Source organism: Nyctereutes procyonoides, unplaced genomic scaffold (assembly GCF_905146905.1).
Source record: "Nyctereutes procyonoides isolate TBG_1078 unplaced genomic scaffold, NYPRO_anot_genome, whole genome shotgun sequence".
NCBI classification, from domain to species: Eukaryota; Metazoa; Chordata; class Mammalia; order Carnivora; family Canidae; genus Nyctereutes; species Nyctereutes procyonoides.
In genome coordinates this window covers 14,856,434-14,877,764 of record NW_026575046.1, presented here as the reverse complement: position 1 = coordinate 14,877,764, position 21,331 = coordinate 14,856,434, and the positions used below count along the sequence as shown (strand labels likewise).

The 21,331-nt window shown below is 38.9% G+C and overlaps 2 protein-coding genes across 2 annotated transcripts; one reads left to right on the top strand and one right to left on the bottom strand.

The window, feature by feature from the left end:
* Window positions 1–1,340: 1,340 nt before the first annotated feature.
* Window positions 1,341–11,755, bottom strand: BRIX1 (biogenesis of ribosomes BRX1). The gene is made up of 10 exons (XM_055325366.1): window positions 11,562–11,755; window positions 7,856–7,967; window positions 6,530–6,573; window positions 4,785–4,855; window positions 4,471–4,520; window positions 4,274–4,347; window positions 4,077–4,127; window positions 3,653–3,754; window positions 1,993–2,121; window positions 1,341–1,752 (listed from the first exon to the last, which is right to left on the bottom strand). The coding sequence occupies exons 1-10, from the start codon at window positions 11,718–11,720 to the stop codon at window positions 1,483–1,485; spliced, it is 1,062 nt and encodes a 353-aa protein (XP_055181341.1). The 5' UTR covers window positions 11,721–11,755; the 3' UTR covers window positions 1,341–1,482.
* Window positions 11,756–11,837: 82 nt separating this feature from the next.
* On the top strand, window positions 11,838–21,017 carry RAD1 (RAD1 checkpoint DNA exonuclease). The gene is made up of 6 exons (XM_055325367.1): window positions 11,838–12,009; window positions 12,399–12,663; window positions 14,161–14,269; window positions 15,777–16,035; window positions 18,045–18,143; window positions 18,455–21,017. Exons 2-6 carry the CDS (start codon window positions 12,469–12,471, stop codon window positions 18,636–18,638), a joined length of 846 nt encoding a protein of 281 aa, XP_055181342.1. The 5' UTR covers window positions 11,838–12,009; window positions 12,399–12,468; the 3' UTR covers window positions 18,639–21,017.
* The last annotated feature ends 314 nt before the right edge of the window (window positions 21,018–21,331 follow it).

Genomic DNA, 21,331 nt, shown 5'->3' with positions numbered 1-21,331 from the left:
AAAAAAAAAAAGTGAACCTCTGAACTGACCTACCTGCTTAATATGGATTGCAAGATAAGTAGCCTAATTTAGACTATTTCAAAATAAAGTGGCCTCATTGTACAATCAAGGCCTTTCTTTGAAAAAAAATTAAGAAAAAATGAAATATAATAGAAAATCAATTGTTCTGTCTACAGATTTACAGAACAAAATTAAAATACAAGTGAGGAACTGGGAAAGATGTATAGACTAACTCAGCCATAGAAGAGCTCTTACAAATTAGTAAGAGAACTACAAAAACAAGATTAGTCACAAAAGAAAAACTATTATCTTCCCAAAAAGGTATTCTTTTTTAACTTACCAAACTGACAATGATTATTTCACTGTTGTTTTAAGTATATGAACTCTGACCTCTGGTGAAATACATGTCTTAACATTTGTATCTTTTGACTTGAGTTCCACTTATAGGAAACCACAAGGGTGATATAAAATAATTTACGTCAAGAAATGTTTGCTATAAGCACCCATAAGTTAATAACTGAAATATCCCACAATAGGGGATAGATTGTATAGTTACGGCATAGAGTGGAATACTATGCAATTAGTCATGTTCTATAATAAAGACATGGGGAAATGATTAATATGAAATAAGTGGGTCACAGAACAATACACACATGATTCAATCCTGTTATGGATATGTGTATATAAATCAGTCTGCCTCTTCAGCAGCTACCTACCTGTCCGTGGCCACTAACACCCAGAATCTTGTCTTTCCCTCTTACTAACTGACCTCCAGGATATAAGCTTCCTGCTTTCTGCCTCAAACAGTTCTTTCATCAGGAGAGAAACTCAAATGTTCCAGTACCCTCTAACTACTGTTCCATTTTCCTTCCTCTTAATTATTAACTCAAGCAATTTATACCCACTGCTTCTAAATTAAATTTGTAATCTACAAAATACTTTCAACACATATATTAAATCCTTTGATTCTCTAAACCTAAGAATTTTTATTGTACTCTTTCTTGAGGTGAGAAAAAAAGATCAGGGATTGGCTTTTCCAAGGCCTCTTGCATTGGTGACTCAGGGACTCCAATCTCAGTAAGATGTTTTTTCTACCAGTCTATCTGCATGTTACCGTCCGAAACTATGCTCTCAAAGTGCCTAAAATTCGTTGTTTTACAAGTAGCAATGACCCAGTAAATCTGTTTCAATTTCAGCTTTGCTAAACCCAAAATTTAAATCCAAGAAATCAAGGCTAAACCTGAAGTATGCTGAATTTTAAGTAATATCAAACTAGCTTTGAAAAGAAAAACAAATTAATTGATGAGTTCTGGTAATATTTAGAAAAACATACACAACACTGAAGCCACAAAGTTTAATTTGGTTTTTCTGTCTTAAATGCCACACTAATGAGATGTAAGGTAGTCCTGGATAATAAAACCGTATTTACACACTGAATACAAAATAAATATAAAATTACTGAAAGGTTAGTTATCCACTGATTCATTTTGCATTGCCACTGTTCATCTTCTGTTTCATTTTTCTTTGCCTTTTGTAAATCCTTTTCTTTCTTGCTTTCAAATCCACTTTTGGCTCTGGTTTTACCCACTGTATTTCTATCGGCTTTTCATCAGCTGGTATAACAAAAACATCAGCAGTGGGATCATGTGGAAGAATAGTCTTTGGTTCTTTCTTTTTCATTTTCTGTGCATCTTTCACTTGTTGTTTCTCTTTGTATTTTGCAGCTGTGATGGATCTTATGATACGCCGATGCTAAAAACAAAAAAAATATCAGATGCATTCCAAGTATATGGTGAGGACATTCCCTTACACATCTTTTCCCCCTTCACTCTTGTCATTAAAAAAAAAGTAGTAATTTGCAAAAATGTGTGCAGAAAACAACAACAACAACAACAAATTTAGTTTCATACTTAACAGAAATCGCTTGACAGAATCATTCTGGCCAGAGAGTTCTGGGCATTGAGGGACCACCAAACAGCAAAAATAGCTTACCATGTTTGGTGACTGGTAGTGAGGATTTTCATATAAAGTTGGTCCTCCAAAACTTCCCTGGAAAATCTTTATGAGATTTAAGACAAAACGAGGTCCTATTTCTACAAGAGCAGCATCTTCTTCAATGATCTTTAATAAAAAGGAAACATTTCATTATGGTTTGGATATATTGTTCCTCAAAGATACACTAGCTATAACCTCATCACAACTATGGCCCAAAGAAGTGAGAACCAATTAAATTAAGGTGGAAGTGAAACCTGCCAAGTGCCAAATTCTCACTATTTTCTGAAATAAATTACTAGTTAGAGATAATTGTCACGGGAAAATTACTGTTTTTCTCAGTGTTTCTTTTCAAATTGAGTAATTCCAATTTGGCCCTTATCTTGCTTCTTACAGTGCACATATTCTTGAAAAACTGTGGTTAAATGAATTTTTAAAATTGCGACCACTGTAACAAAATGTATTAAAGTACCCTATGGAGAATCTTTTTAAAATTTAAGTCAACCCCTAAATTGTGTTTATACATCTAATTCAAATTATGTTAAAAGGTATATAAAAGGATATTTGGCCCAATTTATTTGTGAATTTAAAGGCAATTTCTGAATTTAAAATACTAGCAGTGTTGGTTCATGTATGCCTGCCCTCAGAGGCTAAGGGGATATGTTCAACTCACACTGCAGGGTGTCCAACATACCACCACGTGCAGGAATGAGCCCAGATTACTTCATATGCTGTCTGAAACTGTCTTGCTGTTCTTTCCACTTCTCTACCTTTCTGATTTATTATTCTGCCAAACTCCTGCTTCAAGATTTCCAGAATCACCTCTCCTCCTAAATAAGTCACCGTATGACTCATCTTAGAATTCTCAGTAAATGCATTCTATAGGGATGTTTTTCTAAGTCCTAACAATGTCCACTCCCAGATTCCCACCTCTTTGGAGAAACTTTTATTTAGCTAAACATATATAGTTGCTTTTTCTTTTTAAGACTTTTTTTTTTTTTTAATTCATGACAGACTTGAGAGAGAGAGCCAGAGACACAGGCAGAGGGAGAAGCAGGCTCCATGCCCGGAGCCCGACGCCAGACTTGATCCCGGGACTCCAGGATCGTGCCCTGGGCCAAAGGCAGGCGCTAAACCACTGAGCCACCCAGGGATCCCCAATATAGTTGCTTTTTAGAAAACCCTTACTCCATACCAACGGATACCCTGGAAATAAGTAAGTAGAGAAGTAGGTAAAGTATGAGTAGGTAAAGTATGGTAAGTAGAGAAGTAGGTAAAGTATGAGACACTTGTTAATTGCTGTAAGTCAATGGGGGCAAAAAGCTATTTAAAACAAAAGAAATAAATAGGGGGATCCCTGGGTTGCTCAGCCGTTTAGTGCCTGCCTTTGGCCCAGAGCACGATCCTGGAGTACCGGGATTGAGTCCCACATCGGGCTCTTCGCAGGGAGCCTGCTTCTCCCTCTGCCCGTGTCTCTGCCCCTCTCTCTGGGTCTCTCATGAATAAATAAATAAAATCTTTAACAAAAAACAAACAAACAAATAAATAAATAAATAAATAAATAAATAAAATAAAACAAAGGAAATAATTATTTGCATTTTCTACAAATTCTATATAATACTTCATTTCAAAGTGTAATTAAAAATTAATTAAAGCTAACCTGAAAGTTCCGAAACCATATCCTATTATCCAAAATGGTGAAAGTAAACACATGGTCCACAAATGGTTGGCTTTTGGGATGATACCGTGGTGTACTAAAGATCTAGTTTAAAAAAAAAAAAAAAAGATATGTTAATTTCTTATTCTACCACATATCATGTATGTTTCAGGTAGCTAATTAACAAAAAGTCCAGAGATACTCCTGTTATTAAAAATACTTTCTAGGGTCCCTGGGTGGCGCAGCGGTTTGGCGCCTGCCTTTGGCCCAGGGCGCGATCCTGGAAATCCGGGATCGAATCCCACGTCGGGCTCCCGGTGCATGGAGCCTGCTTCTCCCTCTGCCTGTGTCTCTGCCTCTCTCTCTCTCTCTCTCTGTGACTATCATTTAAAAAAAAAAAAAAATACTTTCTAGAAAAGATATTTACCTGAATTAAGAGTTCTTTTAACAAAGCATAATGTGGTAATTCATCAAAAGCCTACAAAAATAAAGTGAACATATTATTTGACAAGTGTTTTAAAATTGTATTTTTAAATTTTAACTAATTGAACTACACAAGCATGTCCACTAAACAACTATGCAGAGTAAGAAAATTAGACCTCACACACTAAATGAGAAACTTACTGGGTCAAATGACAAAAGGGGCCGAGAACCTTTCAAACAGTTTCCAGTCATCTTTAGCTCAGCTAGGGTATGAACTAGAAAAAAATATAACAAAAGTAGCTATAACTTTGGCACAATTATCCCAAAAGCATGATTTTCAATTTTGTCATAAAAAATTTTTAAACTAAAAAAAAAAAAATTAAATTGAGTCAACTTACTGTTTTGAACAAGGAACTTAGCAGATGGTCCATGAGGTGAATTTGAAAGCCTGAGAAACATGAAATTGTTCAACTAAATAGAATTTAGAATATAGTAAACTACTTCACAGTTTAAAAGACATTATGCTGTGCTTATAACATCCATAAATTAAATTTTCTTTAAAGGTTTCAACTTTTGTGAAATCAAATGACTTTGCTTCATCCCCTGGCCCAATCTTTTTACATAGAAGACTGAAAGCAGTCTACAACCTAAGAGATACAAATAAGTCCATTTACAAGAACAGTTCCACCTAAGTCTCAATACATTCTCTTACCACATATAGAGATCCTGCTTTTTCTTAGCTTCAAAATAGATACATTTATTGCAGTTTTTCATTTCACAAACCTAAACAAAGTATAGAAACATGAAATAGATAATAAAAATGAGAACCAAAGCATTAATATCTACATAATAAAAATGAGAACCAAAGCATCAATATCTAGATTCCCCCAAAAATACTTAAGCAAGTTAATAGGCTACAAAGGTCTAAATCTAGGTAAATTCACAAAAAGAAACATTTAAAATCCCTCTTAGGTATTCTAAGGCAAACTAGACACTCTGGCCTTTCTTCTGTTCACTGGGAACCCTATCTCCCACCATACTCCCATGTGCAACCTACAGAGTAAAAAAGGATGCCTTAGGGATAAAGCACACTACAATTAGCCTCACCAATCTTAGGACACACAGTCCTTCAAGAATCAACTACACCCATTATAATGGTTATTTTTATTTCTAACTCTTTAGTGTTCTGATTTTAAGTTTAAGAAATTTAAGATTTTTCTTCCTAATCTATACTATCATTTCTTGATTTCAGTTCTGTGAAATCACTAAGGGACTAGTGAAAGGCAAAAGTTAGAAAACCTATTTTAAGTTGAATTAAACTTCTACATCTTGACAGTTTATATTACTGTAATATTCCTAAAGTAATATAGCATTCATCAACTCTCAACTACTTGAGACTTTAAACCTAACAACTTTAAAAAACTCTTAGGTCCACTGCTTTTGTTTCTTATTGGATTTAGAACAACCAACACTTATTGGTTGTTTTCTAGTTTAGCCTCAGTTGCTGGAAACTCAGACCCTGTGTTTTTCACTTATCTTCACTTGAAATCATACTTGTTTGCGGACTAAATCCCCCATTAGAATATAAGCCCAACTGGACGAAAGGGGCATTGTTCTGTTAAAACATTTTTCACAGCCTTGAAGTAAGGCCATATATAGTATAGCACGGGCTCAAAAATTCAAGCTAAATGAATAAAAGAAGCCTTTCTAATAGTGAAAGAAAATGATCTAAAAATACAATTCCTCTAAATTTTTAAAAGTTGGCTTTAAAATACAAGTTTAGGGGCACCTGGATGGCACAGTTGGTTGAGTGTCTGCCTTCGGGTCAGGTCATGATCAGGTCCTGGGGTGGAGCCCCACATATTGGGTTCCCTGCTCAGCAGAAGCCTGCTTTTCCCTCTCCCTCTGCCCCTCCCCTGCTGTGCTCTATCTCAAATAAATAAAATCTTAAAAAATAGTAAGAAATAAAAGTTTAGTATCCTCAACAATACTTTAAAAATTAAGAGCAAATACCACGTGTATCACTTTTAATACTGGCAAAAACATTTCTAAAATGTGTAGTTTTAAAAATATTTAATGGACTTTTAATTTATTTTGTACATGTTGGTAGTTTTTAAAATAAGTACCCACTATAAATTTAGCACTGTATTGTACCTGATGAGAAAAAAAAAATAAAAGAGAAACTTTGTCCTTTAGAAATGTCAATGTTTGGTGAGGTAAGACAAATATAAGAATGACCAAGAAATAATTTATACTGAATCACTAAACTGTGAGAGATAGTGAGTATATAAAAATTTATAAGCAAATCATTGAAGAGTTAATATGTCTGAGCTATCTTTTACAAAACAATTTAAAAGTCATTGAATACCTTATTGTATAATGAACATCTTTAGCGTCCCAAAATATTTTTATTCCTAAATAGTGTTCCTATATTTTACTTGAACTATCTAAAATTACCTCATTAATGACAAACAATTTGTCTTTACGATCCATTTTTGTATCTAAAAAGAAAGAAAAGAAAGAGATTTCAAAGCTACTTCAAACAAATCACACAAGCTTTCTAAAAAAGTACTGTTTTTACAATCTTCAGTTTAAGAGATTTTATTAATTTTCAAAATTATTAGGCCTAAAAACACATGACCTCTTTAAAAATCTTGTTACTTTTTTTTAATAAAAATGACTGAATAGAAAACAGTCCCACAACGGGCTCCCTGCATGGAGCCTGCTTCTCTCTCATGAATAAATAAAATCTTAATTAAAAAAATAAAAGAAAACAGTCCTCAAGAATCATAAACTATGTTCTAAGCAGTGGTCTCCTGTCAACTTTACATGTTCTATAAGTCCCTTTCAAATATGGAAACACTCTTACAAACAGAACACTATGTTCTAGGATTGCAGTTTAAGGAACACTCACTGAAGAAAATTTATTTCAATTTTGAATCACAGTTGTCAGGAAAATGGATTAAAAAATGGTTTTAGATCACAGAAAAAAAAACAATATAAATTAAATCTCTTAGTTTTAGAGATACGAAGATGTAACAGCAGACTCCAGTTTGAGAAACAGTGGTCTAAGAAACAAAATTATTATCTAGAATTAAAGCCAAAAGCTCCCCTCAACAAAGGCACAAAAACAGCTGTATGATGGTACTGCCACAGTTCTAACTTAAAACTTCGTTTGCCTGAAAGATACACCATCACTAAAAAGAATATTTTGGTATTTAGAAGTAGGCTGAGCCCCAACTTAAAGGTGCTTCAAATCCCACTATGGTCCATTAACTTTTAAATAAGAACAGGTTTTTGTTTTTTTTAATGCACATAGTGGGGGACCTGGATGGTTCAGTGATTAAGAGTATGACTGTCCATCTCAGCATTGTGTGTGAGTACAAGCCCTGCATTGGGCTTGGGTTCCACCCAGAGTATGGAGCCAACCTTAAAAAAAAAAAAAAAAAAAAAAGCAGATAGCAATACATGGCAGTCACCAATTACTTGGAAGGACAAATCAGCTTATCACCTCTGAGAGCACTACAATGAAGGCATTCCTGGACCTTCAAGAAATGTTTTGATAATAGTAGGATACCTGAGAAAGTGAAGGGAATGTTTAATGAATTTTGCAAAGAATTTCTAACAAAATGTGAATTGGAAAAACCTTATCACTGTTCTGAGGCAACAGAGTTCTTTACCTGATAAGGCTGAATAAATGACAAGGTTAAACAATAATTCAAAGTGAGAATATATAGACAAGCTTATAAATAAGAACTTTTAAAGTGTATGATATAAAGGCACCTGCTTTAGAATGAGGCATCAACATTCTCAAATCTTGCATTAAATGTCTTGTTCTGAAATTTATTCCTCTGGAAGAAAAGATGAGAATCCGTTCCTTATTTTTCCACTTGCCCTAAAGAAAAAGAAAATGTTAAAATTTTTAAAGCTCATACTGAACCTACCTTGGTTTTTTAAAGATAATTTAAAAGTATCTAGTTTTTAAATACTCCATCATCCTCTAATGTATCAAGACTATATCCTTAATTCTGCCTCTCTCTCTCGTGTGTATAATTCAGGGAACTGAGATGTTTAACTATATATACAATCTTTCCATTTTTTTTTTTAAGATTTTATTTATTCATGAGAGAAACAGAGAGAGAGACAAAGGCAGAGACACAGGCAGAGGGAGAAGCAGACTCCACGCAGGGAGCCCGACGTGGGACTGGAGCCCAGGTCTCCAGGATCAGGCCCTGGGCTGAAGGCGACACTAAACCTCTGAGCCACCCGGACTACCCTCCACTCCTGATTTCAAACTCCTCAGTCAAAATTCCTTTCACAAGAAAACTTTAATATTAATTTAATATTTACTAGATTCCTATCAGGAGTCAGGCACTGTTCTCATATGGGAAAACAGAAAACAAGCAAGCAATAAAAAAGACATGGAGGTGGGATGCCTGGGTGGCTCAGTGTTGAGCACCTGCCTTCAGCTCAGGTCATGATCCTGGGGTTCCGGGATACAGTGAGTCCGCATCAGGCTCCCCTCAAAAAGCCTGCTTCTCCCTCTGTGTCTTTCATGGATAAATAAATTAAAACAAAACACAACACAACAAAACAACAAGGAGGCAAGAATAGTGTGAAACCCTTATTTCAATGCTTTGCCATTTTCATTTTGTCTATTGTATGTGACAGATAACCACAACATGGCAAACCATCATGGCATCATGTGATGATGCAAAAAAGCAAACTTTATTGAAATAAAGTCTTATAGATGAAGTTATATCTATAATTTTATCTTATAGATGAAATTTAGATCCCCTATCTAAAAAGCAAGCTAAAATAGCCCTTGGTTCTAATAAAATAACACAGCCAATGGAAAAGTTAACTCCTTGTATATAAGGTAAGTAGAGACAAATTAATAATCATAAAAAGCTTCCAGGTAGCAGGCCAAACAATCCTGACAATCGCTCAGTGGTATTCACTGACCATGACTGCCTCCCAGAAATGCTTTCCTTGTCTTTCTTCACTTTTGTTTTTCCTTCTTCCATCTCTCCAAAACCTCCCCTGATGCTATAAAGATATTTCCTGAGCAGCCCCGGTGGCGCAGCGGATTAGCGCCGCCTGCAGCCTGGGGTGTGATCCTAGAGACCCGGGATTGAGTCCCATGTCAGGCTTCCTGCATGGAGCCTGCTTCTCCCTCTGCCTGTGTCTGTGTCTCTGTCTCTCTCTCTCTCTCTGAATAAATAAATAAAAAATCTTAAAAAAAAATAAAAATAAAAATAAAGATATTTCCTAGCCTTCTCTTGGTTTCTTCTTCTCTCCAGAAGTGAGTTCTCTTAATCATTCCATAGCTTCAACTGTCAAATGTATAGAAATGTAAAGAACTCTCACCACTTCTAATAATCCAAGTATTTGACTTAATACTACCTCAAATTCAACTCTAGAATACTAAACCTTAAACATGGTAAATTTCCTGTCATTTTTCTAACGATGCAACCATCATTTCCATCCCCCAGGTTTTGAATCATCTATTTGCCCTATTCTCCTGTATCATAAGCACTACCAAATGCTGTCAATTTCTTTCTCAAAAGAACTCTTACTCAATTCCCGTTCACAGTGCCTGAATTCAGATCCTTATCATCTCAAATCTCCTAAATGGCTAGCCTTCCCAGACAGGAGTTTCTCCAATTAAGTTTGGCCAACAAGCACCAGCTTAATTTTTTTTAAAGCACTGTTTCAATCATATCCTTAGCCTCCCAGGATTTTCTAAACAAACTCCAAAGAACATAGTTTTAACACTAGATCCTAAAATACATCTCTATTCTTCCCTCACTATTGCCCTAAATCAACCCTACCTTTGAGCTAACATGGCTCGTTTTTTCAGATTTTCAGCATTTTTCCTCCGCTTCAATGCTTTTGATCATTTTTTCTTCTTTGCCACTGTATTGTTCCCTCTCATTTTTGAAAACTGAATTCTGAAATTGTGCGCTTACTTTGAGATCCAGCGCCAGGGCTAGATCCTTCATGATCCCTTACCTGACTTGTCTTAGGGTAAGAGTAACCTCTATCTTCTGTACTTCCACAGAATTTCTCATTTTATGACTCAGGTCACATATACTATCATGTTTCCTTCCAGGTTAAGGGAAGAGTAGCAGCACTAACAATTTACTGAAAATCTTCTAGAAGTCCAGCTTATTCTTCACAAAAATTAAATCACATTCTCTTCCTCTCAGTTTGCAGATGACAGAGGAGCTCAAAATATGGACGTTAATTAATGGCAGGGCTAGAATTTAAACTCGCCTTTCATTCCTCAGAGCTAACTCCTTTCCTAGTGCTTTCCACCGTACGCTGTCATTTATCACCTACGACCTGCCAGAGTACTAACTAGGCTAAGGGCCAGGAAAGTTGAAAGAGAACCAAAACAGAAATAAATCAAAGACCATTTCTGCCTCCACAGTATCCAATCTAGGGTAAGGAATGGAAGGAAGGCCCAACAACTTGTGTTCGCCTTCTTCTGAATACAAACCATAAACTTACATGAATTCTTAGTTCCCTTCGAAACTCCCAACACTATCGGAAGTCACATTCTGGTTTAGCAATCCCAAAGCCAGAGGAGGCCTGACTGCGGACAGCGCTTGACATATTACAGAAGTGTGAATACAAGGAAAGTTCATTCTATCTAGTCTAGCTTCCAACATCCCTTAAGAGTTAAAAACCTGGGATCCCTGGGTGGCGCAGCGGTTTGGCGCCTGCCTTTGGCCCAGGGCGCTATCCTGGAGACCCGGGATCGAATCCCACGTCGGGCTCCCGGTGCATGGAGCCTGCTTCTCCCTCCGCCTGTGTCTCTGCCTCTCTTTCTCTCTCTCTCTCTGTGACTATCATAAATAAATTAATTAATTAAAAAAAAAAGAGTTAAAAACCTGATCAGGCCAGTCAAAATCATTGTCCCTAGGACAGCAAGTCTTTTAAAGGGCCGCTTAACAAGCTTCAGGATCCCCGACTGACAGCAGCTGACTACGGCGGAAGAGCAAGATAGATTAGATGGATGGATGGGTGGGTGGGTGGATAGATGGACAGCAACTCTTTAAAGGACGCTCAACAAGCTTCAGGATCCCCGACTGACAGTAGCTGACTAGATACTGGAAGATTTATACCCGATAGCGAGAAATAACTTTAAAAGGAAAGGCAGTAACACCCCCCAAGAAGAAGACAAAAATGAAGCAGACGACACACCACGGGGCGGAACACCCCAAAGGCCGCTTCCCTGCGAACCCCGCCAGAGCTCCGAGGCCCGCCCGCTTCCTCGGCCGCGGCCTCCGCGAGGGCGGCCACGTGCACGAGAACCAGCTGTAAGCACCGTGGTCCGTCTGACCGGGAAAGAGAGCCGAGGCCGAGCTCTGGCAACAGACAGGCAACTCCGAAATCAGCAAAGCTCTCACGAGGTTGGCGGCCCCAGGGAAGGCGCCAGAGCCGCAGGCGCTGGTGCAACCCGGAGGTTATCCCTCTCTACCTTGCACACGGGGCCTGGGATACGGCCTCTCTCCTCTTCCTCCGCCTCTTCTGCCACGTCGCCCAGCTTGGCTGGCTGCTTGGAATCTTCTTCGCTCTTTCTCGGTCTCTTGGCCTGAACCGCCAGGCCCCCACGCCGCTTCCTCTTGGCCGCCGCCATCTTGCCCGGTCGCCTTCGGTCTCGGCTCTCCTTCCGGCGCGGCCGCTCGCTCCCCCTTCCGATCTCTATGGTGCTTTGCGCCGGGCCCCGCGGTCCCCCGGCTCGGTGGCACGCTCTTCCGGTCTCTGGTAGGGCAGGCGCGGCGCTCTAGGCCGCCTCCAGCTCTGTGGTGACGGTGGCCGAGGTGGCCGTCGGGTCTGAGAAGAGCGGCGGGAGCCAGCCGAGCGTTCCCTCCCCGGCGGCCCGGGAGGCGCGGCGGGCTCCCTGGCGCCCGGATCCCGCCACAAAGGTGAGGTTTCCGCGTCGCGGGATCCCGGGGCTAGTAAAGAGATGCCGCGTGTGTGCAGGCCGGGGAACGGGGTTGCCTGGGCCCGCGCCCCATCCCTGTTGGTTAGGGGCAGAGTTGGCGGGGCGGGGAGCCCCGGTTTGGCGCGGAAACGCCCCCCGGGGAACTGCGGTGCTCACAACTTGCCCTGTGGTGCTGGCCCCTTGCCAGAGGCGGGAAATCGTAGCTTGGAGGAGTCGTTCTCCCCCCAAAGTCGCGAAGAGCCGAAGTGGCAGATGTGGGGTTCAGCCCTTGCCCGGCGGAGTTGGGCGCCCAGGCCGCCCCCGCCCGCCTCGGCGCAGGTGGGCGTCGCGGGCCTTGCCTGCCCTGACCCAGAGTCTTGCGGTCCTCAGGGGTTCGCCGACCCGCAGCGGCGCGTGTGGCCACCGGGAGCATCCCCTGGGGCCGCAGGAGCCGAGGGCGATGCCCCTCCTAACCCCACAGACCCAAGAGGACAGCGACTACAGCCTGGTGGCCAGCCTTGACAACGTCAGGAATCTCTCCACTGTCCTGAAGGCTATTCATTTCCGAGAACATGCGACGTGTTTCGCCACTAAAAACGGAATCAAGGTTACGGTGGAGAATGCAAAGTGTGTGCAAGCCAATGCTTTTATTCAGGTATGGAAATAGGCGTCTCTTTCTCTTCTTCTTCTTTCTTCTTCTTCTTCTTCTTCTTCTTCTTCTTCTTCTTCTTCTTCTTCTTCTTCTTCTTCTTCTTCTTCTTCTTCTACTTCTCTCTTCTTCTTCTTCTTCTTCTTCCTCTCTCTCTCCTTCCTCCTTCTCCTTCTTCTCCTTCTTCTCCTTCTTCTCTCTTCTTCTTCTTTCTTCTTCTTTCTTCTTTTCTTCTTCTTTTCATCTTCTTCTTCTTCTTTTTTTTTTTTTTTATTCGTAAGAGACACACAGAGAGGCAGGCTCCATGCAGGGAGCCGGACGTGGGACTCGATCCCGGGTCTCCAGGGTTACGCCCTGGGCTGAAGGCAGCGCTGAACTGCTGGGCCACCCGCGCTGCCCGAAATAGGCGTCTTTTTTTTTTTTTTTTTTTTTTAAAGATTGATTTATTTACTTATTCATGATAGACATAGAGAGAAAGAGAGAGAGAGAGGCAGAGACACAGGAGGAGGGAGAAGCAGGCTCCATGCCGGGAGCCCGATGCGGGACTCGATCCCGGGTCTCCAGGATCGTGCCCTGGGCTGAAGGCAGGCGCCAAACCGCTGAGCCACCCAGGGATCCCCGAAATAGGCGTATTTTTTTTAAATTAATTTTTGCCTGTTTCTTATAACTTTTTTTTTTTTAAGATTTTATTTATTCATGAGACAGGGTGAGAGAGAGAGAGGCAGAGATACAGGCAGAAGGAGAAGCAGGCTCCATGCAGGGAGCCCGATGTGGGACTCGATCCCGGGACCCCAGGATCATGCCCTGGGGTGAAGGCGGCGCTAAGCCGCTGAGCCACCCAGGCTGCCCCGAAATAGGCGTCTTTTAAGAGATTTGCCAACAGTCCTACAGATGGCAGGTGGCCACGTTGGGATGAGAACCCAAACATTTGTTTCCACAGTATATGGTTTTGGCGACTACTTCCCTTTTCCCTTTTATTGGTTATAATCCCTCCTTACAAAGTGATATATGTATGGTTCACATAGGATTTCAAATTTAATCCAACATTTTTTTTTGACACTTAAGTGCATAGTGTAACCTCAGATATAGAGGGATAGATAAGACGTGGTTCTTGTCCTCAAAAGAAATTGAAAATCGGTATCACTGATGCATTATCAGATTGTTTGGCTGTTTTCCGAAGGACTTGAGCCCTACTGATGGCCACAGAAGTGAGACAAGGGGAAGTCGCGTGGGACAATAGTTTAGATCCAAGAACCTAGATGAAGGACCTTTCCTGAAGTTTTGCATGGTACTGAAATCAATTATGCCTTAACTACCGAGTAGTAGTATTCTAACTAATAATAGTTGAAAAAAGTCTTAAGATGTTTTGATCGGTAATCAGAAATTATTTTCATGGGGTTAGCGTAACATTGTTATTTTTAAAACATATAAAGTGAAATCTAGAAACTTTTATGTGAGTTTTCATTAGTATGCATACATTTTTATGTTTACTTTTTTTCACAGGCTGGAATATTTCAAGAGTTTATAGTTCAAGAAGAGTCTGTTACTTTTCGAATAAATTTAACTATCCTTTTAGACTGTTTATCTATTTTTGGATCAAGTCCTATGCCAGGTGAACCATTCTATTTTCATTATAATGACACAAAAGCATCATACAAATGGTCAGAAAAATACAGGAGAAGTTATTAGAAGTAATAAACAATATCTTAGAAATTGCAAATTTATCATTGGTCATGATCATGGATTTCAACTTCTCACATTAATAGGAAGTATGCTGTGTTCTTTTCATATTTACAAAAGTGTTTATAATTTTTTTAATTTACAAAGTTTTAGGGGTTTTATTTCTTTTTTTAGATTTTTTTTTATTCATGAGAGGCAGAAACATAGGCAGAGGGAAACGCGGGCTCCCTGTAGGGAGCCGGATGTGGGACTCTATCCCAGGATCCCGGGATCACGCCCTGAGTCAAAGGCAGACACTCAACCGCTGAGCCAGCCAGGACTTCCAGTTTTAGGGATTTTAAATTTGAACTGACCAAGAGAAGACTTTGAATGTGTATTATCTTTAACATTGTAAAATATGTATTAAATGGTGTTTTCCCCTAACTTGTTCAGAATTATAGTTTAGTGGCAGAGAAAAACAGAAACTAATTCTCACACCTAGTTTACTGTGTTAAAAAAGTGTTTGCTTTTATTTCTTTAAGTCCTATTTATAAATTGTCTATTTCCTGAAATGTTTAATTTTAAAATATTTACATGTTTTATTTTTTTTAGGAATAGTGAATTCGGTTGCTATGGATATAAAACTACAAGGAATCCCCAGAAGAACGATTTTATTTCACAGGAAAGGAATATGGAGATTAGCTAGGGAAAATTCAGTTGTGGTTCTTTAGAAAATATGTTTTAATTTTGTACTGACAATTCTGTTATTGTTAAGTATACATTTTTCTAATGCAGCATTCCCTAGCTGGTTTTTCATAAAAGCACCTGCCTTCCCCTGTTCTTCTTCACTGTAGCTCTCCATCTAGTAAGAGGAAGGAGCTAGAATGTCCCATCCTATTCCTCCTCCTCTGCTAGTGATTTGTAGTGTTAAAACCCACACTACCATTAACCACCTTCTCTTTTTCTCTCAATTTGATCTTAAAGTTTGAGGAAATGTAAATAGTATCTCCCAATAGAAAAGGTTGGAAGGGTCCTTACACAGTAGATACACTGACATTATCAAAGCAGTCTACTGTTGTGCACATTGTACCATTGAGAAAGAGCATAGTTTATTCTGCAGTAATTCTGTTACTTGCAATATTGGTCCATGTAGATTCTTCATTCTGAAAATTGTAGGTATATAAAATCAATAAGATATTTCTGAGGTGTTTTTGGCAAACCGGAAAATGATTTCAAAGAGTTAAATTCTGTGCTGGTTCCTAGTTTTGTTATTATTTGAATTGTCTACATATGTCATCAGGGAAAATATGATCCCTTCTTATAAGGAGATAAAGATATGTATATATAGATATATGCTAGAAATTGGGCAGAATAGAATAATCTTCAAGAGTTGTAAGAATCTTAAGAAGCTGAGCATACATTATAAAGCTAAGCCCAACGTATGATTTATTTCCTTGCAGGGACTTTAACTGCACTTCGGATGTGTTACCAAGGTTATGGCTACCCTTTGATGCTATTTCTAGAAGAAGGAGGAGTGGTGACAGTCTGCAAAATCAATACTCAGGAGCCGGAGGAGACTCTGGATTTTGATTTCTGCAGCACCAATGTTATTAATAAAATTATTCTGCAGTCAGAGGGGCTCCGTGAAGCATTTTCTGAATTGGATATGACGAGTGAGGTCCTACAGATCACCATGTCTCCCGACAAGCCTTATTTCAGGTACTTGAACACAGAGGGCAATTATAGTTAATATTGTAGTCTGCTCTTTCTCTGTTTACACATTTGCTCAGGATGCAAAATTTTTATCATCTCAGCTCGTAGAATTTTCAGATCTTTAGAGAGCTTTTACTCTTCATAGTTTTATAAATCAGGAAACCTAAGGTCCAGGAAGATGAACTCAGTATTTAAAGCTTCATAGTTTTGGGTTGTAGGTCAGTAGCCCAGTCTCCTACTTCATAAACTAGAGGTCTTTTCATTGTACTACTTACTGGTATAGATCAAGTTACATCACAAGGAAAATTTGGTCTTAAACGTTTGGAAAAGGTGTTTGTATCATATGGTATCTCTTTCAAGTTAGTACAGGATACAGAAGGAAGCAGATGTTTTCTGTGCATGGTTCATTCAGTGAGTATCTATTAGTCACCTCCTGTGTGCATATCTACGTTTCAAAGCCCCTAAGAAAGGAACAGCTTAAAATCATGATGAAGAGAAGAAATATATGACACAGCATAAAAGGAGCAGAATTGCATGCCACTAAGTACCAAAATAATTAACAGAGACGCCTAGGGAACAGTACTTGAGTACTTAGGGGGTATTGATCAAGGTAAGCTCCTAAGGGAGGGCAATTTTCAGCAGAAATACAATGTCAAAAACTATCAAGCTGTTCCTGGTATTTTGAACCAACAAATTATGAAATTTTCAGGATTAGAATCCATTTGGAGAGAGGATTTAAATAGTTCTTCTGTTTTGAAATACATCAGAATATTAAAGTGTAAAGGAGGAAAAAATATGAAAGAAATGTTCTTTTTACATCTACTCTAGAAGCTGTGGGTCCTTGTAACATTTGGCAGTTACAAATTTGGATCAAGGTTGGTTACATTGTTAACCAAAATGGTAATCAAAGAAACCCTACTTAAACAGTGATATGAATGAAAATTCTGGGCGCTTAAACAGCATATTTTAGAGGATCCTCACCTAAGTGATGCCTGTGCTGACACAGGTAACTAGATGGATCATGGTATCTTTCATCTCCAGTATGAGAAGTGATTGGGTCATGTGGAACTGGGAGTTGAAATTTTTCTCTGGATCTGTTAAATTTGAGGTGTTTGTAACACTAGGGAGTAGTTTAACATACAGAGTTCAGAGGATAGGTCTAGACTGGAAATTTATTTATTTTTTTAAAGATTTTATTTATTCACAAGAGACACAGAGAGAGGCAGACATAGGCAGAGGGAGAAGCAGGATCCCAGGGATCACGCCCTGAGCCAAAAGCAGACGCTCTACCGCTGAGCCACCCAGGCGTTCCTAGACCGGAAATTTAGATTTGGGAGTCAGTCATGGCTGGGCATGGATGAGATGGCTCAGAGAAAGGTTACATTAGAGGAGAGAAAAGGTGGTGCCTGAGGAAGACCAGCAGCCACTGTGCTCACAGTACTTACCAGTGTGTTAACCCCACAGCAAATAATCAATACATTCTTGCAGATTAAACAAACCTTTACGTTTACAAATTGTCTACACACAACCTACTAATACTGCCAAGCAAGAAAAACCATGAAACAGCCTGAAGAGAGGTCTAAGATACAGAAAAGCCAGGATTCCTGGGTGTGGCGGTAAGGATGGGGAATAGGACTCCAGGCTTGCTGATGAGTTAGCTCAGGGTCTTCCATCACTCCTCAGCTCTCTCCTTTTATATTATTTCTGATTTAAGGATGGGGAAAGGTATCAGAATAGAATTAAGGTAATGAAATTCAGGCAAACAACCCTGGATTCCTTAGGTGATTCATTTTTCCAAAGCTGTTTATTAGTTGCTAGATCTTCTGACCTCCCACTGCACCCTGCAGGAATCTTTATTACTGTCATTGGTATAGTGTATTGTCAGCATTCGTTTACGTATCTGTTTCATTCACCAGAATGAGCTTCTTAAGGAAGTGTCTTCTTTACTGAGATCCTAATGGGACTTACTGTTGGACCAATGGATAAATGAATCGCTCATTTTTTTTTTACTGTAGGTTATCTACTTTTGGAAATGCAGGAAGCTCCCATCTTGATTATCCCAAAGATTCTGATTTGATGGAATCATTTCAGTGTAACCAAACCCAGGTCAACAGGTCAGTTCTTAATATATTGGTGATGATGGTGAATATCGCATATCTATTAAATAAATGTAAAGCTTTGAATCTTGCTAAAGGTATAATATCTAAATGATTAGTAGAGTGCTGGGTTTACCTGGGGATTTGGAGTTGTGATAGTGGATGAAATTGTAAAAATGAAAAATATTAGCACATTGGACAAATATTTTATTTTATTTTTATATTTGTTACTTGGTAGTTCTTGGCTAATTTTTGTCCTTTACTTGGAGTTATGAGCACTGCTTGAAGCATGTCCAAATAACAACTGCTTTTTATTTACTCCTCTACAGATACAAGATTTCTTTACTGAAACCCTCTACAAAGGCCTTAGTCCTGTCGTGTAAGGTATCTATCCGAACAGATAACCGAGGGTTTCTCTCATTACAGTATATGATTAGGAATGAGGATGGACAGATATGTTTTGTGGAATATTACTGCTGCCCTGATGAAGAAGTTTCTGAATCAGAGTCTTAAGTATGGCATTCACTGTGATCTCTACCTGAAATAGATCACATTCTCATTCTGGGTTTAGTATCTCCATGATAATTGGATTTTTCTAAAGGGAAGAAGCTGGAGGAGATGGGAACAAGGTCCATGTATCCTAATAGTTGCTGTGTATTTTGTAAGTAAATGTTTTCATGGAGTCACACATTACCCACTACTGGACTATGCTGTGGTTCCGTCTTTTGAACTCATGGGAATCATTATGAGCCAAGATGAATAATCTATTTAAGTCAGACATTTCAAGAGTCTAAAAACTTTACATTTGATGAATCCATACCTGAAATGTTCTTTTATTTATTTACTATTAGAAAAGGCAGCGGTGTGTAAGTATTGCTTATGAGTTTGAATTGCGAAGAATATATCTTAATGCAGTGGGTCTTCAAAGTGTGGCACCTAAACCAACAGCATTGGCATTACCTGGAATCTTGTTAGAGACTCTGGAAGTGAGCCAACAGTCTGTAGCATAGAAAAATTAACCCCAGGAAATTCTGATGCATGCTAAAGTTTGAGAACCACTGTTTTGAAGGATACTTTTTTTTGTTTTAATGCATTTAATTGCACGGAAATTATTGCTTTTACAAGTGATTTCTTTCCAAATGTTCTGAAGTTTAGGCTTTGCCAACAAGTCTAAGTAATTAAATGATTTATTTTTATTTTTTTATTTTTTAAAATGATTTATTTTAAAGTATGTATTTTAAAGAAAGCTATGAACAAGATATAAAGCAGACCAGAGTTACAGAATTTCTTCTTGTTTTCTGCCACTGTTCAGTGCAGTAAGTACTGTAGTAAGTACATATTAGATACCTGCTATTCACCCATAAGAGTTTCTCATCCAAACAAGATGTAGAAAACCAGCAATTAAGTGGTTTTGCACTTTCTTGGGTAATTTTCAGTCAATTCTTATGGTGTGTAGATATCTAATAAAATGCAATACTAAGATTATCTGGCTTGTTTTCTAGTAGAAAAAAATATATAACTGAAATAAAGTTCCAATGAGCTGTGTGGTAACAGCTCATTGGGTAGGCACTGTTGGCCTTTGTGGGTGAGACAGTTTTTCATGGGGGAAAAAACTCATCCCATTGCAGGATTCATTGGGCCTCCCTAGCCCCTACCTACTAATGCTAGTCTTTGTCTTTGTGACCTGTGACCCCCCCCCCAAACCCTGGTATTTGTGGTAAAGAACAGTTGAGTAATGTTAATATTCATCAGAAACATTCATCAGAAGGGTGTATTTGGAATCCTGCCTTAAAACAGGCCACATGGCATTAGAGGAGTTTGGAGAGTAGTTCAAACAAAGCACTTCAGGAAAACGCTCCCCCAGAACAGCTGTGGGCACTGCTCCCAAGTCCATGGGCAGGCCGGGTGTCTAGCCCAGAGTCACTACCTGATAACTACTAAGTCCCCCAGGTAACCTCAGGATGCCAGCTGGCACAAAAAGAGTTGGAGTTTGGTCAAGTGTAGTACACGTTTAAGAAGGAAATGAATGAATCTACTAAATGTTGTACAAATACTTTTTTAGATAAACATCAAGAACAGAAGAAACCTAAAACATAATTATGAGAATATTTAATCAGTCAGAATTTCAAGGACTATAATTTTCCTTTAAAATAGGGCAGTTCTTTTTGGCTTTTGTTCACTGGTATGTCCTATACCTAGAACAGTGCCTAATATATAACATGTTCAATAAATATTTGTTAGATGAGAGAACCTCCATTCAGGTTATCTTTTAGCATCTTATTAGTCACTATTTAATTTCAATTATTGAGCTCTGAATTGATTTCAATCTAAGGTATTTTTTAAAAGTTGGACCTGTGAAGAATTTAAAATATATATTGGTTTCATAGGGAGAGACTGACTTTTGCACACTTAAGACAATCATTTTAGCTGCACATATCGTTAGCTATTTATGCTTCATAAGCTAACGAGTGTAATTGTTTCTACATCACACTAACTTCACGGTACTGATTTAACAGAATTTCCTATTTAGTGTGTTCTCTTTGACCTAGGAATTTACTAGTTTAACTTTGCTTAAATTCCTATGAAAGTCCGCTAGGGGGAGTGCTTTCTCAGGCCGACCAGGAGGCATGGAGACTACAAATTCACGTGTCACACACACAGAAAAATAGAATCTTATTTTTTTAGACTTTTAGTTTTGCTGTTTTTGAAGTTTATCTCATTTTCTTATTAAATTGTGCTCACTACAGGAATAGGTAGTTAATTTCTCTGTTTTTAATGTTTTTCCGTGTTTGATGATGGTACGCCTCCACCTGGAATTGATGAAATGATTCAAAATAAAAAATAAGAGGATTTTTAAAATTCTACCTTTGTAATAAAAAGTCTTGTAACACACTTTTTTTCAGATTTTATTTATTTATGAGAGACGCACAGAGAGAGAGAGAGAGAGAGGCAGAGACACAGGTAGAGGGAGAAGCAGGCTCCATGCAGGGAGCCCGACATGGGACTTGATCCCGGGTCTCCAGGGTCACGCCCTGGGCTGAAGGCGGCCCTAAACCGCGCCGAGCCACCAGGGCTGCCCCATAATCACTTTTATAAGAAGCCACAGAGTTTCTGTGGTGTATCAAGTAGTCCTGGTACGAATTTGTTACAATTGCTAAAAGGGCATCATGTGGCGTTCTTAACAGTTTAGACTGGGGGATTTTTCA